The sequence below is a fragment of the Plecotus auritus genome (assembly GCF_963455305.1).
Source record: "Plecotus auritus genome assembly, chromosome: 3".
NCBI classification, from domain to species: domain Eukaryota; kingdom Metazoa; phylum Chordata; class Mammalia; order Chiroptera; family Vespertilionidae; genus Plecotus; species Plecotus auritus.
Window position 1 is genome coordinate 121,085,685 of NC_137772.1, and position 23,284 is coordinate 121,108,968.

Genomic DNA, 23,284 nt, shown 5'->3' on the forward strand with positions numbered 1-23,284 from the left:
TAAGAATCCTATTTAATAAAAACATAATGTACAAATTAACCATCACTCCATCACAAAGATGGCGGTGCACATAGCCACAAGATGGCAGTGCCCAGTCGTCTCAGCCCCGCTGGAGTCCTCCAGTCACCTCAATTTCCCTGGAACCTGGGGGAACCTTGCAAAGTTGTTGCGATGATTCTCACCATTATCTTGATATTTCACCTCCACTAGCTGTGCAAAGTTTGGGTGAGAGGAATGCAGGTGGATATCAGTTCTGTGACAGGTAGGGGAGAGGTCGGGCGGGGAGCCTCCGCCCCAATACGGGGCGGGATGCTAGGATTGGTCCCCCTCGGTGTCTGCCCCCCAGTCTGAGCTCAGCGATGGCCCTTCACAAAGCAGATCGGATCCTGCCCCTGGCACTTGCCCTGGCCACAGTGACCACAGTGTCCTGGGTGAGAGGGCCACCTGACACACTCCAGCTGGGGCAGGGCTGCTCTGTGCTGGGTCGCTGCTGCCCTGGCTGCGACCTGACCTGTGCAGCATGTGGGCCCCCATGCTGCTTCTGCGACCAGGCATGTGGCGTGGACTACTCGCAGGCCTGCCCAGATGCACCTGGGAGCGCTCCACACGGGCAGAGCGCTTGGTGCGTTGGGGAGCGGGGTTTGGGGGTGTGGCGGGGGATGTAAGGATGCTGTTCACAGAGGGTTCTGGGCCTGGAGGTGCACGTGGAAAAGTTGTACGAGGCATGGACCAGGGTGCGTGAGTCTCGGGAGTGGAATGGAGAGGGATGCTTAGAGAGTTGAGGGGTGTTCCAGAGAAGGGGGTGCAAGGACTATGCACTGGACTTGGAGGGGGTTTGAGGGTGGGGGACTCATGAAGAGGCGTGCTGGCCGGGCACCAGTTTGAGACGGACACTGAACGGAAATAGGCAAGTTGGGGGCATGGAGGGGTGTGAGGTGGGAGAGGGTGCTGGGATTGGGGTAGGGTGCCAGATTTAGCAAATAAAAATACAAGAGGCCCAGTTAAACTTGAATTTTGGATAAACAACCAATAAGTACTATTTTCAGTATAAGTCCGTCTTATATACTGCACAGGCCACACTTCTTTTAAAAGCCATTGATTATATTTTTCTGAAATTCAAATCCAACTGGGTGTACAGTGTTTTATCTGACAACCCTAACAGGGTCGGGGTGGGGGGAGGAAGAGACGTGGGGCATGGAGGGGTGCAAGGAAGGATTGAGTGCATGAGCTGCACTGCAGACATGGGGGCGGGGGGTGTGTGTGTGTCACAGGGCAAATGGAGAGAGTGTTGAGAAGGCCTAGGGCTGGGTGAATCCAGAGGGGCAGGAGAACTGGGGGTGGGTGGGGGGAGAAACAGGCTAAAGCTTGGTTAGGCCAGCAGAGGTGGAGGTAATGCCTCCCTGTGGTCCTGGTGCTGGGAGTGACCAAGGGACCAGGGTCTAAGCATCCTATATAATAAAGAGGTAATATGCAAATTGACTGTCACACCTTCACATAAGATGGCCACCCCCATGTGGTCAAAGATGGCCACCACAAGATGGCCGGCAGGGGAGAGTGGTGGTGGGTGATCAGGCCAGCAGGAAAGGGTAGTTAGGAGCAAACAGGCTGGCAGGGGAGGGCAGTTAGGTGCGATTGGGCTGGCAGGGGAGGGCAGTTGGGGGTTACCAGGCCAGCAGTGGAGGGCAGTTGGGGTGACCAGGCTGGCAGGGGAGGGCAGTTGGGGTGACCATGCCTGCAGGGTAGGGCAGTTGGGGGCAATCTGGCTGGCAGAGGAGGGCAGCTGAGGGCAATCGGGCTGGCAGGGGAGCAGTTAGGCGTCGATCAGGCTGGCAGGCAGAAGCGGTTAGGGGGTGATCAGGCTGGCAGGCAGAAGCGGTTAGGGGCAGTCAGTTAGGCAGGCAGGTGAGCAGTTGGGAGCCAGCAGTCTGGATTGTGAGAGGGATGTCCAACTGCTGGTGTAGGGATAGGTCCTAAACTGGCAGTCAGACATCCCCCGAGGTGTCCCAGACTGGAGAGGGTGCAGGCTGGGCTGAGGGGAACCCCCTTCCCCAGTGCACTGGACTTCTAGTCCTATATAATAAAGAGGTAATATGCAAATTGACCGTCACTCCAACACACAAGATGGCCGCCCCCCAGTGGTCAAAGATGGCCGCCCCCATGTGGACACAATATGGCCACCACAAGATGGCCGGCAGGGGAGGGCAGTTGGGAGGGACCAGGCCTGCAGGGTAGGGCAGTTGGGGGTGACCAGGCCTGAAGGGGAGAGCAGTTAGGGGTGACCAGGCTGGCAGGAGAGGGCAATTAGGGGTGACTGGGCCAGCAGGGAAGGGCAGTTAGGGGCAACCAGGCCTGCAGGGGAGGGCAGTTGGGGGGGACCAGGCCTGCAGGGGAGGGCAGTTAGCGGGGACCAGGCCGGCAGGGGAGGACAGTTAGAGGCAACCAGGCTGGCAAGGGAGGGCAGTTAGGGGCAACCAGGCTTGCAGGGGAAGGCAGTTAGGGGGGACCAGGCTGGCAGGGGAGCAGTTAGGCGTCAATCAGGCTGGCAAGGGAGTGGTTAGGGGATGATCAGGCTGGCAGGCAGAAGCAGTTAGGGGCAATCAGGCAGGCAGGCAGGTGAGCAGTTGGGAGCCAGCAGTCCTGGATTGTGAGAGGGATGTCCAACTGCCCATTTAGGCCTGATCTCAGAACATTCCTCAAGGGGTCCCAGATTGGAGATGGTGCAGGCTGGGCTGAGGGACACACTCCCCCATGCACGAATTTCGTGCACTGGACCTCTAGTTCCCTATAAAGACCCCACCTGAGTAGTACCCACTGGGCTCTGAAATCAGGAGCTGATTTGTTGAGTTACTAGTGGGAAGGATTCTGTCTTCTTTAAATCCCAGGAGTAAGTTTTTCACACCCACTGGAGATAAAAATCTACATTCTGTAAAGTGGATATGACCGAATTTTGTCAGGCGATATAGCAATTGGACTCTTCTGTCCTGAGACATCAGTGGTCCTTCAGGAATTTACATTGAAAAGAATTTACATTTAAAATTTAAGAATTTACAATTTAAAAAATATCCTCACCTGAGGATTTTTTCCCCCCAATGATTTCCAGAGAGAGTTGAAGTGAGGGAGTCAGGGGAGAGAAAGAGAGAAACATCAATGTGTCACATCAATTGGTTGCCTCCCCCCTGCACCCTTATCATGCTGGGAAATCTACAATTGAGGTACATGCCCTTGACCCAGAATTGAGCCCCTGACCCTTCAGTCAGTGGGCCGGTGCTCTATCCACTGAGCCAAACCAGCCAGGGCAAGAATTTACAATTTTTAAAAACTCAAAATTGAAGGCACCTAACATTTATTGATCATTTACTATGTCTGTGCCCAAGATCTAAACTGGGTGTCTCATCAAACCTGATTACTTTCTCACATTACTCTGGGGTCTCGCATATAATAATGTCCCCATTCAGCAGATGAGAAAAGCTGGGCTTGGAGAGGAGAAAGCTTTGGCCAGCTAAGGTATTCCAGCAGGTTTTGCAATATTAAAATATTTCCTCTAATTAATTCCCTTTCAATGTGCACGAATTGACCAAATGGCAGAACGACAGGTCTATGACACACACATTGACCACCAGGGGGCAGATGCTCAATGCAGGAGCTGCCCTCTGGTGGTCAGTGCGCTCCTACCACAGGGGAAGCACTCTGAGCCAGAAGCCCAGATCATGGCAGCCCTACGGATGTCCAACTGCCAGCTTAGGCCCGCTCCCCAGGACTAAGCTGTCAGACATCCCTGGAGGGCTCCTGGACTGCACAAGGGCAGGCCAGGCTGAGGGAGCCCCACCACCCCCAGCACCGCTGAGCCATAAGCCTGGCTCCACAGCAGCCCTATGGATGTCCAGCTGCTAGCTTAGGCCGGCTCCCCAGGCCTAAGCTGTCAGTCAGACATCCCCCGAGGCTCCCGGACTGCAAGAGGGCAGGCGCAGGCCGGGCTGAGGGGAACCGACCCCCTCTGTGCACGAATTTCATGCACCGGGCCTCTAGTTAAAAAATACTTGTAAGTACTTGTGTAAGTCTGGATGAGACTTAAGGAATCATGATGACTGAATGTAATGTGGTATCATAGATGGTATCTTGGACTAGAAAAGAGATATTAGGGGAAAACAGGAAATACAAATAAAGCATAGAGTCTAGTTAATAATAATTTACTTATGTTGGTTTCTTGGTTGTGACAAATGTACCATGCTAAGATGTTAATAGGGGAAATTGAGTATGAATTATATAACCACTGTCTGTATTACCTTTGTGACTTTTCTGTAAATCCAAAATAATTTTAAAATAAAAAGTTTATTTAAAATACTTGTGTGGGATAATTACAAGTTTCATTATTCACTACAGACTCATAAAGGTGAGATGAACCTACATTTGACTCTTAAACTTCCATGGATACGGCACACAAAATTCTGCTACTGCTACTACTCTTAGGTCTAATCCACATTCTCCATTGAGAACACCAGTAGTGTCCTTCCAACCTCAGCTATAATAATTTTGTCTACTCATTAAAAAGTCCTCATGGCTTTTTTCATCTGACTTATTTTGCTTAGCATGATATCCTCAAGATCCATCCATGTTGTCACAAAAGGCAATATTTCATATGTGGGATATAAAACTGAAAGCAACAAATGAACAAATAAGACAAACAAATAAAACTCACAGACACAGACAACAATATGGTGGTTACCAGAGGGATAGGAGGGGAAGGGGGAGTTAGAAAAGGATAAAGGGGGTCAAATATATGGTGACAGAAGGAGACTTGACTTTAAGTGGTGAATACACAATGCAATATACAGATGGTGTATTATAGAATTGTACGCTTGAAACCTATATAATTTTATTCACCGAAGTTACCCCCCCAAAAAAAATAATAAAATTTAAACAGAAAGGTAAAAATTTATACTAAAGCAATTTTTGGTATTATATCTACTGGGCACATTTTCCTTGGCAAATACACTGAGACAATCTCAGAAGAGATGAAGGGTTAGCATGGGGTGGTTGTGTGTGCTTTTCCATTTCTCTATAACTGCCCTTTTGAGTTCAGGCTTTCAGGAAGGAAGGGTAGAATTTGCAAAGACCTGGCCCTCAATTCTCAGGAAGGGAGGAAGCTCTAGCTGCCTTCTAGGTTATTCAAACTCTTTCACTTACAGGAAGCAGAGCCCATGGTAAGATGAATTCTAGCTCTGTGCTGCTGTTGAAAGGGGGCAGGCCCATTCACAAAGATGCTCTGTTGCATTTAAATGATCATAATCTTCCATCATAGATGAGCCCGGTGCTGTGCAGCTTGAGGAGATGAAGTGTACAGAATCACAGAATTATTTCATACTGGTGTTTTCTTTTTTGGGAGGGTAGGGGGGAATGAAAAATGTACTTTGCAAATGTTTCTTTAGTGTTTATTTTGGCATTTTATGTATAAAAAGGCTAAAAAAGACTGTCCTTTATGCTGTAGCTAATACATTAATTTTTCATAAGCATTTATTATACTTGCTGATTGCAAATAAGGAAACTTCACCCAAAATATTTTATTACTCAGTGAAGTCATTCTATATTTTACAATAATAAGGCTGACTTGTCCTGCATTGTACATTTAATGAAAAATTTTAAAGTAGCTTCATTGATGGTTTAATATCTCAAACTTGTTCAAGTGGTCAAGCACTGGGGGTCCAGGTACTCTCTAGGTAATACTACAAAATAAGAATCTATTAAAGTAATCCATTTTTTTTTACTCAATCACGTATGCTATTACTAGATTATAGCATTCAACAAGTCATGACAGACACCAAAGGTGTATGAATAATGTATTACAAAAATTTAAAATTATAAAAATCTATACATTAAATACATTGTTTTGAAAATTAAGATCTTCATTATTTGATTTTTAACATCTTGGTCCATTTTACAGACATACTGTTTCACTGAAGAACAATGTAAGAAACACTGAATAACACTAATATGAATCCAATGCCAGTTAACTTGCTTTTACTCTTAATTGCTTATATTTTTCATTTATACATTTTAAATAGATTTTCACTGAATTGTAGCATTAGAACTGATGTTGTAATACTAGAATTTCATCTCTTTCCTTTCCCGGAAAATTATTATTACCCAAGATGGTAAAAAGTTATTTTAGCCCTGTGAAAATTAGTGAACAGAAACCTAAATTAAAAAGGAGTTGGGCCCTGGCTAGGTAGTTCAGTTGATTGGAGCATTGTCTGGTATACCAAACGGTTGTGGGTTCAATTCCCCATCAGGGCATATACCTAGGTTGTAGGTTTGATCCCCAGTCAGGGCATGTATGGGAGGCAACTGATAAATGTCTCTCTCTTTCTTTTTTTTTCTCTCTCTCTTCCTTCCTCTCTTTCTAAAATCAATTTGAAAAAACAAACAAACATATCCTCAGGTGACGATTTAAAAAAAAGAGTCAAGAGGTTGGAACAGAGAACTCTTTGTGTCACCAACAGGAGCATCTTGACAGAAAGTGAGGCCACATCACTACCTCTGCAGGAGGAAGAAAAGATTCCTTCTTACCAGGTTAGCATCTCAGCCAACAGGAGACTGCCATACTGAGCCAATGAGAAGCCCCTACACTTCTAACTTTCAGTTTCCTCCAATGGATTCTTCGTTTATAACAGCCCCTCCCAAGTCCATAAAAAAAAACATTCCTCTGCTTTGTTTCTCTGGATTTGTTTGTGGTTCACCATTAGACTGCATGTCTGAAACTGCAATTCTTTATTGTTCCCAAATAAACTCATTTGCTGGAGAAATATCTGGCTGTCTGTGTGTTAAAGGTCAGTAGCTCTATTATAAATGTATGGATTTATTTTACCATGTGTTTCCTGTTTAGAGATGGCACATTTAACATATTAAGAAACTCAGGTGCCACAAAACATATAACACCTGGAAGAAAATACCGATAGAAGTTACAATGTTTGAGTAAATTATTTGGAATAATCTCGCATTTATACAAATCACATCAGTAAATAATATGTTACACTGAATTGCAAATAGCTGCGACTTAATGTTCTCAAAACACCATATGTGTGAGTGATCCTTCACAAGCCATATTTTCATAACTCCGTGAGTGTACTGGGAAGATCAGCTTGTCTTGAGTTCATTTCATCTTTGCCCTGTATTGGCTGTATGAGTGTGGGCATGTTGCCATTTCTTTGAAGCTCTGTTTCACCTGTAAAACAGGACTCAAGAATACTTACTTCACTGGGTTTTTATGAAGACTAAATGAGATACTATAATGAGAAGGCACATAGCAGACCTTAAAAAATGTCTGTTTCTTTTTCTCCTTCTGCCATTTCCAAATATCTATATATATAAAAGCCCAGCGACTGGAATGGTGGAATGACCAGCACTACCAGAATGACCGGTGGCTATGACGCACACTGAGGCAGCCAACCAGCCTGATCCGGGCCCCAATTAACCCCACCACCAGCTGGCCCCGCCCCCAATAGGCCCCCAACACCCCAATTGGCCCCAGACACCCCACACTGGCCTGGCCTGATGGGCCCCCTCTAGTTTAATCTGAAGCACAGATAATAAAACACTTTTACTTTGATGAGATCATAGGCTAAGTTAATGACAGAAGGGATGACAGAAGTTGATGAAAGAATTTATCAAAGTAGATAATTGTTGCTTTTAGTTATATTATATAAAAAATAAAAAACACCAATCTATATTTTATCCAAGCAGAAACTCTTAGGGTCTCCATTAGAACTTTGTAGTTTATGTTCCCACACTTTTCTGGCTCCAGCAGATATAAACATAGTGACTTTGAAATGCTTCTTGTAGAGGTAGCTGAGCAATGTATGTCCGACATTAGCTCCATAGGAGAAAGGGTAGAAAACATTGGGGTCCCCAAGTTTGCTGCCGACAACCAGTTATTCCAAAGCAAATGGGAAAAGACACTGAGACAGTAACTACTTTGAAACCAGAATCAATCAGTTAAATAAAACCAATTATTGTAGGTCTAACTCATCTATACATCAGACTCTCAGGAACATCAACCATCCTGAAAAATATGTTTGAGCCAAAGTATAAGAGAAGAATGGACACACTTGTTGGCAGAAAGGCAGAGCATTAAGCACCTATATTTCACTCAGTGTAAGAGGTTTCTGTAAAATACATGCAGCCCTTATTTGACTCTGCTCACCCTTCTGCAACCAAGAGCTATTCTTCCTTCAAGTCAACTTCTAAATCAGATATGCATGTTGATGCTTCCTCTTCCTATCTCACTTCTTTATCCCTGAACCTTATTTCTGTTCCTGCCACACTGCTGACACCTCCATATGAAAGAAGAGATAGGACACACCCAGTGGCCAGGCAATGGCTTTTTTGCAGTCATTTCCCTTGAAGTGTTCTGAGAAAATTGCACTATTCATCAGGCTTTCTTTGAAATGCCTGCCTTCCTCCTCAGGATGCTAGGAGACTGCCAGTCTTAGTCACCCCCTATACTTTCTGTCTCCCATATGTTAATTATGCAATGCCAATGTGAAAATTCATCTGTGAAAATAAGGATCTGAGTCCTACTTCTGGCTGCTCAAGCACAAGCTCCTTTAGGGAGCAATCATATTTTATTATGTGGAGAGCAAATCACTTCCACTTACTGTATGAGACTATTTTAAGAAACAATGTCAGAGTGATAATACTTCAAATAGGAAAACATCCTGTATCATACAATTGTTTGTGTCATTTAACTTATTGCATATTTATGTCATCATTAGATATGAGAAAAAGCCCAAAAGCAAAAAAAAAAAATCAGCAAGAAAGCATATGCAGCTGGAAGGTACATAAAATAAAGATTCATTTGTTACTTTATTCAACAGCTAAAATTTTCATCTAATGCATCATTAGTCCATCCTCCACCAGGTGAGGGTTACATTCTCCCTCTGGTGAGGGTTATTGTGGTGAGAGTGTTGTTTATCATTTGATAGTTGAGCTGCATTTAGTCACCATCTACTCCGGTCCACACTCATTAAAGGTTAGCTGTTGTTTCATTGGAGAATCCAAAATAAAATGCCTTTGGCCTTTATATTTTAAAAGGATGTCTATAAGCTTTGATAACAGAAGAAAGTCACTTGGAGTTACCATGGGAAGCTTCCATGCCCTTCTTTCACAGGATGCTTTCTACAGATCAGAAACAGGAAACTGGTGCCAGGATGGCTTTTTAATGTAAGTGTTGCCAATCCTAGTCAGCTACTAAACTTAGTGTAAAAGTCAGTCTCCTAAAATATTTAACATTAATCTATCAACTATGAAAATGCATTCCACAAGTCAATGAATAGCCACTATAACAAAAGGCTTTCTCAAAGCCAACTTCAATGAGCTCCTGCCTGCTGACCTCTGGTTCTTTCATGAGAGTCCCTGCACAGACTGTTTTCATGGGCCACCCCGGTCCTGGAAGGCTTTGTCTTCTTAGGGTTCTCTCATTTTTTTGGCCACCATTTCTGTGGGCATTCTTTTGTGGGTCCCACTTTCTAACTATGTTTCCCTGTGAAATTCTTCACCCATTGTTCTACTCTCTTTCTGATCTTTCAGTGTTAGCTGAGTAACCATATAAATGAATGAATCCATTATTTCTCCTGAGCTATTCTACCCTCACTGAAAACCCACAATATATAAATTTGATTCATAACCTCTCCCAAACACAGCCTTCCTCTGCTTGAAGAGCTCCTTATCCAAAGAAAATAGTCCAGAATCTTTAGTGTGGCTCCTGTGGCCCTTGGAGAGATGGGCTCTTGTCTACCTTTCCAGCTTTATCCCAGGCACTTTCCAGCTCTCTGCTCTTCTCACTGTTAGCGTCTTTGTCCACTCAGCTCTTCCTGTCTAGCATGAGCCAGCCTACCTTGTTCATCTGAATAACAGATATCTTAAAACATCACTGCCCTTTGATTACTTTCTGTGACACACCTGTCCACCTTCTCAGCTTCATTAACGACTCCCCTGAACCCCCCAGAAATTGACATGTACCTCTGCTATCTCATTTACAAAGCTCTATTATTTTTTTAGAGGTCTGTTTTCCTCCTGAGCTTGAAAATTCCTCAAGGGCAGGACTGTTTTGTGATGCTAGCACGGTATACAGATCCTAGGAGGCTTCAGCCCCACATGTTCATTGAAGTGAATGGAAATGGGTCCAAATCAGGGATGAAAATTACAGTTCCTTTTTGTTTCTCCTTCTCTCAACAAATATTGATTCTTCATATATAATTTTGTTTATAATTATTCTTTCTTTAGAGTTCCTACTGTGTCTATTTTAGTTTTGGCCCTCTCAGCTTCAAGTCTTTATCAATGCCCAAACTTCTCAAATGCCTCCAAACTTTAAGGATTTCTCTGTTCATGAATATTGCTTTCCCAGAGTAACATCAAGTCCCCACTATGATTACTTTGTTACTGGCATGCATGGGATTAGGCTCTACCCACTGGCATTAAGGTCTCTCACAAACTAGTCCCTTCCTACCCTATCTCTCCCACATTGCAGATAAATTTTGTGTTTCAGTAGAAAAGTGTACATTGTTTAGCACACATCTCTCTAGGGGTTACCTGATTCTTAGTCTAGGGTGGCTTTGCACCTTTTGAGCTACTTTAAAACTGTGTATGGTGGATAACTGATGGCAATGCAAAATAATTTCTGCTTATAGACAGAAAAATATTGGTCCGGTAAGTTCAACTGACTTCCCTCTCCCACTGTGGAAGAAGCCAGATTTGCCTCTGATTGCACATTCATTTCCACATTCTTGATTTATTAAAGTGTATTTTTTTAATGCTTTCTTCTTAACTGGTTTTAATGTCTCTCTTTAATGAGTTAGATAAAATCTTTGGCACATGTTCATTATATATTTCACTGAGAGTCATGACGTTGCCTCTTTCTGAAGGTTATCCTTTAACAATACACACCTCTGCCCAACTAAATTGATCCATTCATCAATCCCTAAATAACTTAAAAAATATACATATTTTTTAATTGATTTCAGAGAGGAAGGGAGAGGGAGAGAGAGCTAGAAACATTAATGATGAGTGAGAATCATTGATCGGCTACCTCCTGCATGCCTCTTCCTGGGGATTGAGCCCCCAACTCTAGACATGTGCCCTGACCGAGGATCAAACAGCGACTACCTGGTTCCTAAGTCGACGCGCAACCACTGAGCCATGCTGTCCAGGCCCCAAAATAATTTAATGTCATTATTCTGTTCAAGGCCTTTGCACAAAATGTTCCTTTCTGAAATCCCTATTCTTCTCACCAAAACCCAGCAAATCCTATTGCTCCTGAAGCACAGTAACCTCCATGTTGGGTAAAAACTGCTGTTTAAAATTTAACCCTGCTATTCTGGCTTCTGTAAACATTTGCTTGCTTAATTAATAGGGAAAAATAAGACTACTCCCCATTCCAAAGAGGCCATAAACTATGCCCCAGACAGAGTTGTAGTGCTGGCATCAGGCCAGGCCTTGAGATATGGTCTCATGGCCCCTTCCCAGCATGCAGGCCTTCTTAGAAGACCCGGAAGTCTCATTCCAAATTTGGAAAACAAAGAGCTGAAAAACATATATATAGGAAAGACTTCCACCATATTGGGCCCCAGAATTTGAGAAGCAAGATTTCCTCTGGGCCTGCTTATGCTAGTGAAATGAAAAGGACTCCAATAAATTTGTCTTTTGATTTACAATATAACACTCCCATTGTTTTAGGTACCTGATAAACTATGTCCTCTTTTAGAAAGTGTTTTCTTGTCATCTGGCTCTTGTCGTGCAACAGAGACACACTTAATAAGTTCCTTATTTTGCCGAAGAAAGGAACTATTACCAGGACAATTTTTCATTCACTTCACTTTCTAAACCATGACCATTAATTTAGGCATTTAAAATAAATTAGTGATAGTATACATTTTCAAAATGCTGTTGGAAATCTCTTCTACCATTATTAATTCCTACTACCAGTAAGACTTCCTTGTTAGCAGAGACTGGAAGCCCTCCCTAGGCTCCCTAGTGAAGGGCACAGTTTACTCTGCTTGGTTCTTCCACCATGAGCTGACTCACTAGCCTGAGGTTATAATTATCTAATTATATGTGTCTTTGTCTCTCCAGAACAGGCACCTTGCTTCCTTCACCTTTGTTTCTACAAGTGGACCATAATGCTTGGCACATGGTAGCCACATAGTAGTTGCTGTGTAAGAATGTGTCAAGTTTATACTCATGAAATTTGTAAACAGTAAAATTATAAAACTAAGGGTACAAATTTCTAGATCTCCATGTGCAAAGCTGTCACTAGGTTGACTTGTCTCCCACAAATACTGAACTTTAAAAAGTTAATCCTATTTAGACATCTTGTCACTTATGAAACAATAGTGCTTTTTCCCCAGGTCTATTCTATACAGGGTTAGATTGTAATTAGATTGATTTAAAAATATTAAACCAATAGTTAATTAAATATAAAAGGAATTTAAAAGTTAAGGAAACAAGCTTTAATCCCCTATCTATCTATCTATCTATCTACCTACCTACCTATCTACCTATTTATCATCTATCTATACTAGAGACCCAGTGCATCATGAAATTTGTGTGTGGGGAGGGGGGTGTCTCAGCCTGGCCTGCACCCTCTCCAATCTGGGACCCCTCGGGGAATGTCCAACTCCCTCTCGCAATCTGGGACTGCTGGCTCCTAATCACTCGCCTGCCTGCCTAATCACCCCTAACCACCTCTGCCTCACACCCATGACCGAGGATTCCCTCCTCTGGCTGGTCGCAGGCACCCAGGAACCAGGCTGGCTTCAACCAGGCTGGCCACAGCTGCAGGCGCCCGGGACTGCAGGGTGGGTGGCTTGTCCCTTTTCCGGGCCGCAGATGCAGCCACTGGCACCCAGGACTGTGGGGCGGGTAGCTTGTCCCTCTCCCGGGCCACAGCCCCAGCCACTGGCACCTGGGACCACAGGGCGTGTGGCTTGTCCCTCTCCTGGGCTGCAGTCTGGCTAGTCCCCATTCCTCTCTCCTGAGCTCATTTGTGCCTGGCTGGTCCCCATACCTCTCTCTCCACTGTTGAGTGTCCGAGCCTTTACAGCATGACTGCGTGAGGGCATGACAACCATTTGCATATTAGCTCTTTATTATATAGGATATATGTATATACACAGACACATATTTAAATTCAAACTGGAAAATTGACCAATTGAGGAGAGTTCCACAGTGGAACCACAGAGATACAGAACTGAAAACAGTAATCTCTACTGGGCATTTTGGCAAAAACAAGCTATCTAATATCTAGTAGAGAGAGGTAATATAAAATTTCCCCCAATCTTTCTTATAGCTTATGTGGCTATGTGATCAAGATCTGGCCAACTGGATATAATCAGAAGTGTTGTGTGCAATGTTGAGATATTATTTTTTATTATTATTTGTTGTTTTTCTAATTCTTTTTTTCCTTTCTCCTTCCTCCTGCCTGAAATCCAGATGGAATGGCTGAGTTCTAGAAGAACAAATGGGCCATAACATGACCTTGGGCAGGTAAGCCATACACAGGAAAGAAAAAAAATATATAGATACTGAACTTATTTTTTTATACTGCTTGATGTGAGAAAAACATCTATCTTGTTTGAGCTACTGTTATTTTATATATCATTTGCACCCAAACCTAATCTTAATTGATATAGGATCTCCAATCCTTCACTTTGATCCCATCTCTGAATTCTCACCAACTTAGGTCTTAGAAATATAAGCATGTTACAGCATGAAGATCACATTCTTCATAGTCAGAACATAAGGATTCCAGTCTTGGTGCCCTCAGGCTTTCATCATAGAGTCCTTGGGCAATCTCTTTGTGACTCATTGTCATTAAGTGTAATATAGAGATGATGTTGAAAATAAGGCCTTCTGGAGGCTGTTGGAAGTACTGAGTGATGTCAGATGAGATAATGCATGAGAAGGGGTTTGGTAAATAATCAAGGATCACATGATTTTTAAAGTTTTCTTCTACTTCTAGCAAGTGAAAAATGAATCATGAGCTTGTTAAACAGAGTAGGAAACAGGGCCACCCAAGAAGAGGCACTGAAAGTGTAGAACTATCATTTATACTAGTGAAATTTCAAAGGAAGAAACTGATAAAAGTATTCTCTAAATAGGAGCCAGCTGGATGCTATCCAAAGAATGTACTCAGTATAGTGCCTATCCTAAAGTAAGTATTGAATAAATGTGACTTCTACAATTACTACTATTCCCACCATTACAGCAATGGCAATGGAATCAACACCAGGCAAAGTGGTATCACCAACATGTTTTTTTCCCCATATATAGATCTCTGTGTCAATCCAGATTAAAATCCTACTGCTTGCAGTCAGAAAAAGAAGAATTACATAATTTGAACTTTTAATATGAAAAGACTTAGAGAGCTTGATTCATCCATGGCCTTGACAATGGAACCACAGTTCTTATAGTTTGCTGTCAAAACAGTGTATGAGTACTTTCAAAGATGATTTTGTTGACTTTATGTCAATGAATCCACAGGTGGACCAAGTTTAGTTATGTTTCCATGTGGCCTGGGATAAACTTTGCAGGTTGCCTCCATCTCTCACAGTTCATGTATAAATTTATGGTTTAATGATGAGGGGATAATCATATGGGTCTTACTTGAAAGTTATCAGTAACCATCTTACTGGCTCCCACCTGAATACGTAGAGATATGTTACAGATCAGTGCTTCTCAAGCTTAAATGTGTGTCTGGGTCACCTAGTGATCTTGTTAAGTTGCAGATTCTGTTTCAGTAGCTCTGGGGCAGGAGAGAGTCAAAAGTATTACAGCTGACTAAGTGGCAAAGTGGGGATTTAAATTCAGGTCTGTTGAATCCCAAAGGCTATCTCTTTTCCACAGTGCTAAAATATAGAACTACAGTGCTGAAGAATAAATGAGAGATTGTGTTTAAGCCAAATTATTTAAGATAGCTATTATCTGCAATGTTAAAACTTAGAAGTATTGTTTTCCCAGAGAACAAAGAAAAAGTAGTTGGGGAAAAATAACATCATATGTTTTGAGGAAAAGACAATTATGATCTAACAGGATAGAAATGAAATATGCAAAATAGAGTAAAAAATTATGAAAGACAGATGATAAATATTTACATTCTTAAAGAGAATAGTGAGAGTCACAATTTACCACATTTCCAAAATAAGGACCCCACACATTCATCCAGGGTCTCTGACCATCCAAGCATCTGCCAGGTGACAACAACCTAGGATGACATGACTAGGGAAGATAGCTCCATGAAAATGGAGCCCCCACTCCATTCCATTTCAGCAGCATTTTGGAAACCAGCCAGCTCTGCCAGTAGCCATGCAGCCTTCTGTGACTAGCTGTGAGCATGAACAGCTTATAAAATACAAAATGGAAGTTTTCTCTTTATGGTCAGTCCTTACATTTACTGGCACTGAGTGAGGATTTTGAGAACATGCTGTGCTCTTTATCATTAACTGCAGAAGTTCAGAAGTGCCACAAATAGGATATCTAACTTCCCTGATATCATATTATCCTTCACTCTTTAACATGCTTACAGCCTTCCTGATCTTACTGAATCAGAATCTGCCAGATTTGGTTTTACCTACCATTTAGAGTGAGAGGTTCTTTTACTAGTCCTGAGCTATTTTCAAAGAACTTTCTTTGTATTTATTTTGTCCTATTTTGTTCATGTATAACCTCCTTGATTAGCATCTAAATTATTATACTGCTTTATAATTATGGTTTAGGTGGTTTCTCTCTCACAGGATTGTGAATTCTAGAAGGGCTAACTCTTGTCCTAGATTTTGTCTCACTAGAGCCTAGCATTGTATCAAGCAAACAGTAGGCATTCAAGACAATACAGAATGAAAACATGAATAAACCCTAGTGCAGACATCTGATCATCACAGTACAGTGAGTCCTCACTTAATGTCATCAATAAGTTCTGTGACTTTAAACAAAATGACATATAACAAAACCAATTTTACCATAATTTATACAAACAAGGGTTAAGTTTCTACGGAATCTCATCAACATTATAAGGAAATGACATTCAATGAATCCATGTTATTCGAGGACCTGCTGTATCATTTATTCAGAAGAATCTAAATAAGGGTTTAGATAGAAGTTCCTTTATCCTTTCTCAGCTTGTTTAATTCTGATATACATAGATTTAGGAAACAATCAATTGAGGGTTTACTTATATTATTCCAACACTTTCCAGTTCTTTGCCTTTGAAATCAATAGACATTTACTGACTGTCTCCTGTGAGCCACAACTGTAAACAAGCTGCAGGATCAGCTCCCAAGATTACACCCTCTGTGAGGAAGCTTGTCATCCAGCCTGTGCCTTTTGTACACTTTGAAATAAATAAAAAACAGAATATAACATACATGACATGTCACATACTTGATCAAATTGGGGGTCTTCTCCACGTTGTAGGGATTTTGTCAATGGCTTTTCCTAGAAAGAAGAATATGTATGAGAAAATTAGAGGCTCTTAAATATTACAAGTGAAATGTCATTATTGTTACAAGTTTTCTCATCTATTTCTCCCTTTATGGGATGAAGAGGTGACAGTTTTCAAATGAGTTAGAACCTCCCTTACTATTCTAAACTTAACTCATAGTATTTGATCTTTATTGTCATATACCCCCTCTTTAACCAAAACATTAGATATCTAATGCTTTAAGTTATACTGCATTTTTCAATGGAAATCACATTATAAAAATCATGTAATTCATTTGACAAATTTTAGTACCTATCTTGGGACTTGAGAGTTAATAAAATGTTGAAAGTGATACACTAGTCCAAGACCCTAGATTTAGAAACAAAATAAGTTCTAATTATTAGACTAATATTAAGGAATAACCTACAAATCACACCTTTACTAGTAATAATCAGTAAATTTGGGGCACATTACTTGACTTGCACCACATCTAAATCTCTGAAGAAATAATCTGGATAGTGACAAAGGTCTCCAAAAATATTTTTTCCTAATCATCACACCTTTGTTTATATTAGAAAGCTTTACATCACCTTCTAGCATTTTATAACTATTTATTCTTACCTGTTGGTTTTTATTTTATTTTGTTTTGTTTGGTATGGAAGTTAATACTTATCCAAATCTGGTTTAGCATTAGAAACCATGCAAAAGTTATACATCAAAAAATAATGCTGCACTTTAGCCAATGTAGCTGTCTTAGGAAGACTCCAGTTACATTTTTCCAGTCATATAGATCCTCTCCTTGACTCACTTCTCTAACCTTCTCCTTTACTGGGAAAAAAAAATGCTACATACCTAAGGTGGATGCAAGCCCTACCTCACCCCAAATGCAAGTGCCACCTCCACTAGACTATAAGCTCCAGAAATGCAAGGCCTTCTATTTATTTCTCCCAGCACTTGAAGTTACAGGCAGAGCATTGCTTGGTAATGGTCAAATATTTGTCACATTAATCTAAGTCTAGGCCAATGACACCCAGGTTCTTTAAATATGAGATACTCTCATTTGGTGTGTGTGTTTCATTGTAAGTTTAAAAAACCATTTTTAAGTGTAAAATTCATTGGCATTAGGTACCTTCACAGTTTTTCAACCATCACTATCATCTATTTTATGAGGATCGATTTTAAAAAATTTCAAAGAATTTCCAACCACAAAACATACACTCACACCTCCAAACATAGGTACACAATAACAATTTCATTTTTGTATCCATTATATTTAAAACTATGCATAATGACAGAGCTAGTGCCATGACTTCAATTATACTTTTATGTATGTATTTATTTATTTTTAAATCCTCACCTAAGGATATGTTTCTATTGATTTTAGAGAGAGAGAGAGAGAGAGAGAGAGAGAGAGAGAGAGAGGAGTGGGGAGAGAAAGAATGAGGAGGAGAAAAAGAGAGAGAGTGAGAGAGAGATTGAGTGGTTGTCTCCTGCACGTGCTCAAGTGGGGATCAAAACCACAACCTAGGTATGTGCTTTGACTAGGAATCGAACCCACAATCTTTTGGTATACAGGGATGATGTTTCAACCAACTGAACCACCTGGCCAGGGCAATGATACTTTTAAATGGCTTTGTCCTATGATAGCAACAATACTCATTTTATCTACATTAGGAAACTGGTAATACATCTACATGAGAGATCACAGTTTACTCAGCCCAAAGACAGTGCCTGGCATACACGTGGACCTATAGACCCTTGTATTAACTCAGAAGTCCATACCTTGGGAATTGGTGGTCCTTCATCCACTACCACCTGAAAGGCAAAATCCTTCCATAGTGGAGGAAGGCAGGTGACCATGTCCTACAACATTCTGAAACTTCCCATGCCTAAAAGTTATTTTTTCTCCACTACTAATGGGGTGGGAATGATGATAAATGTGATGTTTTGTAATTACACATATTTGAATACATATGAAGGATGCAACATATTGCAAGTTTCTTTAGCAGGCAAAGTTGATATGGTAAGTCGTTACCATATCACAAAAGTCAAATTCATTAACCAACAACTGGGTTCAGTGCCTCAATAAAATAATACAGCACTACACTAAGTTTTCCTTAATTACTTTTATACAAATATGCTATATTTTTTAAAAAATTATTTTTATTGATTTCAGAGAGGAAGGGAGAGGAAGAGAGAGATAGAAACATCAATGATGAGAGTCATTGATTGGCTGCCTCCTGCACACCCCCTACTGGGGATCGAGCCTGCAACCCCGGCATGTGCCCTTGACTGGAATCGAACCCAAACCCTTCAGTCCACAGGCTGATGCTCTATCCACTGAGCAAAACTGGTTAGGGTGAAATGATGCTATCTTAATGATATGAAGACTTAGTTTAAATATCACTTCCCAGATTAAGCCCTTCCCATTTTCTCTGGCAGAGTTGCTGATTAGTTGTCACATGGCAATTTGATTGCATCTAATCTTGTCAGCATTTCCATGGAGTTGTAACTTGTCCATCTCCCACATTCCTAGTACACAGTTGGAACTCATTATCAGGGTTTGTTAAGTGATTGCACATATCCATATGCTATGGTGAAGACAGTTTTGGCCACCGAGAATCAAGTTCACAATTTGCCATTCCCAAGATTACCTTTGCATCAACATAGATTTTTAGCAGTGTCAGGAGGTTTAAGAGTAGATATGGATAAGGGACTACCATGCTGGCTAAAAAAGAGAAAAAGAAAGAAGGAGTAAAGGAGGGAAGAAAAGAGAAAGAAGGAGAGGGGAGAGAAGGGAGGCAAGCCTGCTCAGCTCAGAAGAGAGCCATTTGAACACAGGGCAGAGTCTAGTAAGGCTTGTGCCTCCTTGAGAAAAGACAGCTACAGAGGTGAGATTCTCTTTGAGGTTCTCTGTAGGGAGACCAGCTGCATGGAATCAAAGACCTGCACATTCCAGGCATCCTGGTTCTCAAAGAGCACTGAATAAGTAATACAGTGAAATTCACCCAGAATAAACAATGGGTATTGAAAGAACAAGTGGAAATGGAGGATCATAGAGGAGGTTCAAAATAAAGGTCCCATTTGTCCAATAAGAAGACTGTATTTTGTATGCTTTTAAAATTTGTCTTGGTTTTATATCTTGGTACAATTGTATTTATTTACTGAAGGTTCATTAATTGAGTTGAATGATAGTTTTTTAAAAAATAATTCTGACAGACATGAATTTAGGGTGATGGATCCCTGAAAATGCTTAGTGGTCCAAAGCTGGAAGACCTTGGCCTGTGACCCTGCCTTGCCCAGAAGCTCCAGCTCAGTAGGTGACAGGGAACAAAAGAAATGGCAAAGCACAAACCTGGGGACACTGGGCATTGAAAATCAATGGCTGCGAACAGCCCCCTAAAGAGAAAATGAGATATTGAGTCTCTTCTGATGGAAGCAAATGCTATGAAATAGTCTTGATAAAACAACAAACAAAAAATCAAGCCTGAATCTGACCAAGCCTTTAGAAATAATTTCTAATTTTTAGGAAATATAGGAGTTAGAAGGAACTAGAGGAATATGTTATACTATACAACAGGAATGCAATCAGCAAAATCCAGCCCAAAGGAGAATGAATGAAAGACATTTCTTCAGTAAAGGAGTTCCAAGGGGGAGATAAGAGAAATTGGGGAGGTTCTATTGATTTCTTAAAAAGGCTATTGTAATGTATGGCTCTTATCTGAATACTGATTCAAACTATCTGCTTTTAAAAAGTATGATGTTTATGAGACTATTGGCAATTTGAACACTAATTAGATATTTGATGATGTTAAGAGATTATTGTTAATATTTTAGGTATGGCAATGGTATTGCAGTTTTGTTTTAAAAAGAATCATTATCTTTTAGAGATACATGCTGAAACACTAAAATGATATGGTTACTAGTATTTCAATTACTATTCGGGGGAGGTGCAAGGATTGTGTGACAAACTGGCCATGAGTTGACAATTGTTGAAGACAATCATAGGGTTCATTATGCTGTCTTTCTACTTTATTTATTTTTTATTTATTTATTTTTCTTTATTGATTAAGGTATTACATATGTGTCCTTATCCCCTTATTGTCCCCCCATACCCCCTGCTCATGCCCTCACCCCCCTGGTGTCTATGTCCATTGGTTATGCTTATATGCATGCATACAAGTCTTTTGGTTGATCTCTCCCCCTTACACCCACCCGCCCCTACATTCCCTCTGAGGTTTGAGCATCTGATCAATGCTTCTCTATCTCTGGATCTTTTTTTGTTCATCAGTTTATGTTGTTCATTATATTCCACAAATGAGTGAGATCATGTGATATTTATATTTCTCTGACTGACTTATTTCGCTTACTATAATGCTCTCCAGGTCCATCCATGCTGTTGCAAATGGTAGGAGTTCCTTCCTTTTTACAGCAGCATAGTATTCCATTGTGTAGATGTACCACCTTTTTTTAATCCATTCATCTGCTGATGAGCACTTAGGATGTTTCCAAATCTTAGCTATTGCAAATTGTGCTGCTATGAACATAGGGTGCATATATGATTGGTGTTTCTAGTTTCTTGGGATATATTCCTAGAAGTGGGATTGCTGGGTCAAATGGGAGTTCCATTTTTAGTTTTTTGAGGCAACTCCATACTCTTCTCCACAGAGGCTACACCAGTCTGCATTCCCACCAGCAGTGCACGAAGGTTCCTTTTTCTCTGCATCCTCACCAGAACTTGTCATTTGTTGATTTGTTGATGATAGCCATTCTACAAGTGTGAAATGGTACCTCATTGTCATTTTGATTTGCATCTTTGGGAAGATTACTGACTTTGAGCATGTTTCCATATGTCTCTTGGCCTTCCTTATGTCCTCTTTCGAAACTAAAACTATTTCACCTAAGAACAGGAACAAGACAGTGATGCCCACTTTCACCACTCCTGTTTGACATAGTACTGGAAGTGCTAGCCATAGCAATTAAGACAACAAGAAGAAATAAAAGGTATCCAAATTGGAAAAGAAGACATAAAACTGTCATTATTCACAGATGACATTATACTATAATAGAAAACCTTAAAGACTCCATCAAATATTATTAGACTTAATAAATGAATTAGGTAATGTAGCAGGATACAAAATTAACACCAAGAAATCTCTGGCATTTTTATACACCAATATTGAACTTACAGAAAGAGAGATTTAAAAAAATCCCATTTACCATTGCACCAAAAAAAATTAAGAAACCTAGAGAGATGAGGGGTTGGAGGATGAATTAATCACTCGTTGGTTTAACTAAGTATGACTACCTGATGAAGCTTTGGCAAAACCCAGAAGGACAAGGCTCAGAGAACATTCAGACAACTGCGTCACCCATGGAACAGTTGCGAGCCCCAGAACACCAGTCCCCAATTGGCGCAAACACGCGGATTCAGAGGAGCTCTACACTCCACCACGGAAAGGTCAGATTTCGCCTGGGATAAGGAGAGAGAGAACTACATAACCAGACATCTAGAGAAGAGAGACCATGGGGAGACAAAGAAACAGCCCGCATATGAAACAAAAGCAGGCATCACCAGAAAAGGAAGTAAACGAAATGGAGGCAAGTAACCTTCCAGAGAAAAAATTCAGAGAAATGGTCGTAAGGTGGCTGAAAAGAATGGAAGACAAATTTGACAATATGAGCAAGAACCAAGAGGAAATGAAGAAGAACCAAGAAGAAATGAAAAATGACATCGCTGCTGTAAAGAACTCAATAGAAAGCATCAAGAGTAGACTAGAAGAAGCAGAGGACCACATCAGTGAGCTAGAAGACAAGATGGGAAAAAATACCCAAGTAGAGCAACTCCTAGAAAAAAAAATTAAAAGGCAGGAGGAGAGCCTAAGGGAACTTTGGGACAACATGAAACAAAACAACATCCGCATAATAGGGGTTCCAGAAGAAAAGGAAGCTGAGTAAGGAATAGAAAACCTGTTTGAAGAAATAATGACAGAAAACTTCCCTGATATAGGGAAGAAAAAAACCCACACAAATCCAAGAAGCTCACAGAGTCCCAAGAAAAATAAACCCCAAAAGACTGACGCCAAGGTACATCATAATTAAATTGGCAAACACCAACGACAAAGTAAGAATCTTAAAAGCGGCAAGAGAGAGACAGAAAGTTACATACAAAGGAACCCCCATCAGACTAGCAACTGATTTCTCAACAGAAACTCATCAGGCCAGAAGGGAATGGAATGAAATATACAAAATCATGCAAAGGAAGGGTCTGAATCCAAGAATACGGTACCCAGCAAGGCTATCAATCAAAATTGAAGGTGAAATCAGGAGCTTCACAGACAAAAAAGGACTAAGGGAATTTATTACCACCAAACCAGCAATGCAAGAAATGCTAAAGGGTCTGCTGTAAAAAAAAAAGAAATAGGAAGCGAAGAAGGAACATAGGGGTAAAGAATAAAAATGGCGACAAATAAGTACCTATCAATAATAACTTTAAATGTAAATGGATTAAATGCCCCAATCAAAAGACATAGGGTAATGGATTGGATAAGAAAACAAGACCGATATATCTGCTGTCTACAAGAAACCCACCTCAGCAAAAAAGACGCACACAGGCTGAAGGTGAAGGGATGGAAAAAGGTTTTCCAGGCAAATGGAACTGAAAAAAAAAGCTGGGGTAGCAATACTTATATCTGACAAATTAGATCTCAAAGTGAAAGACATAACAAGAGATAAGGAAGACCACTTCATAATACTAAAGGGAGCAATCCAACAAGAAGAAATAACTCTGGTAAACATATATGCACCCAATACAGGAGC

General features: G+C 41.1%; 1 protein-coding gene across 10 annotated transcripts in view; it reads right to left on the minus strand.

Annotated features, from left to right (window-relative positions):
* FRY (FRY microtubule binding protein) overlaps positions 1-23,284 on the minus strand; it is a gene marked incomplete at its 5' end in the record, with an annotated part of 677,381 nt that overhangs the window by 340,913 nt on the left and 313,184 nt on the right. For all 10 annotated transcript variants that reach the window (XR_013960263.1, XM_080662182.1, XM_080662181.1 and 7 more), the window contains one exon: positions 16,426-16,479. Coding sequence is in view for 9 of the 10 variants with exons in the window: in XM_080662182.1 (XP_080518308.1) it covers positions 16,426-16,479 (54 nt within the window). The remainder of the gene's footprint in view (positions 1-16,425; positions 16,480-23,284) is intronic.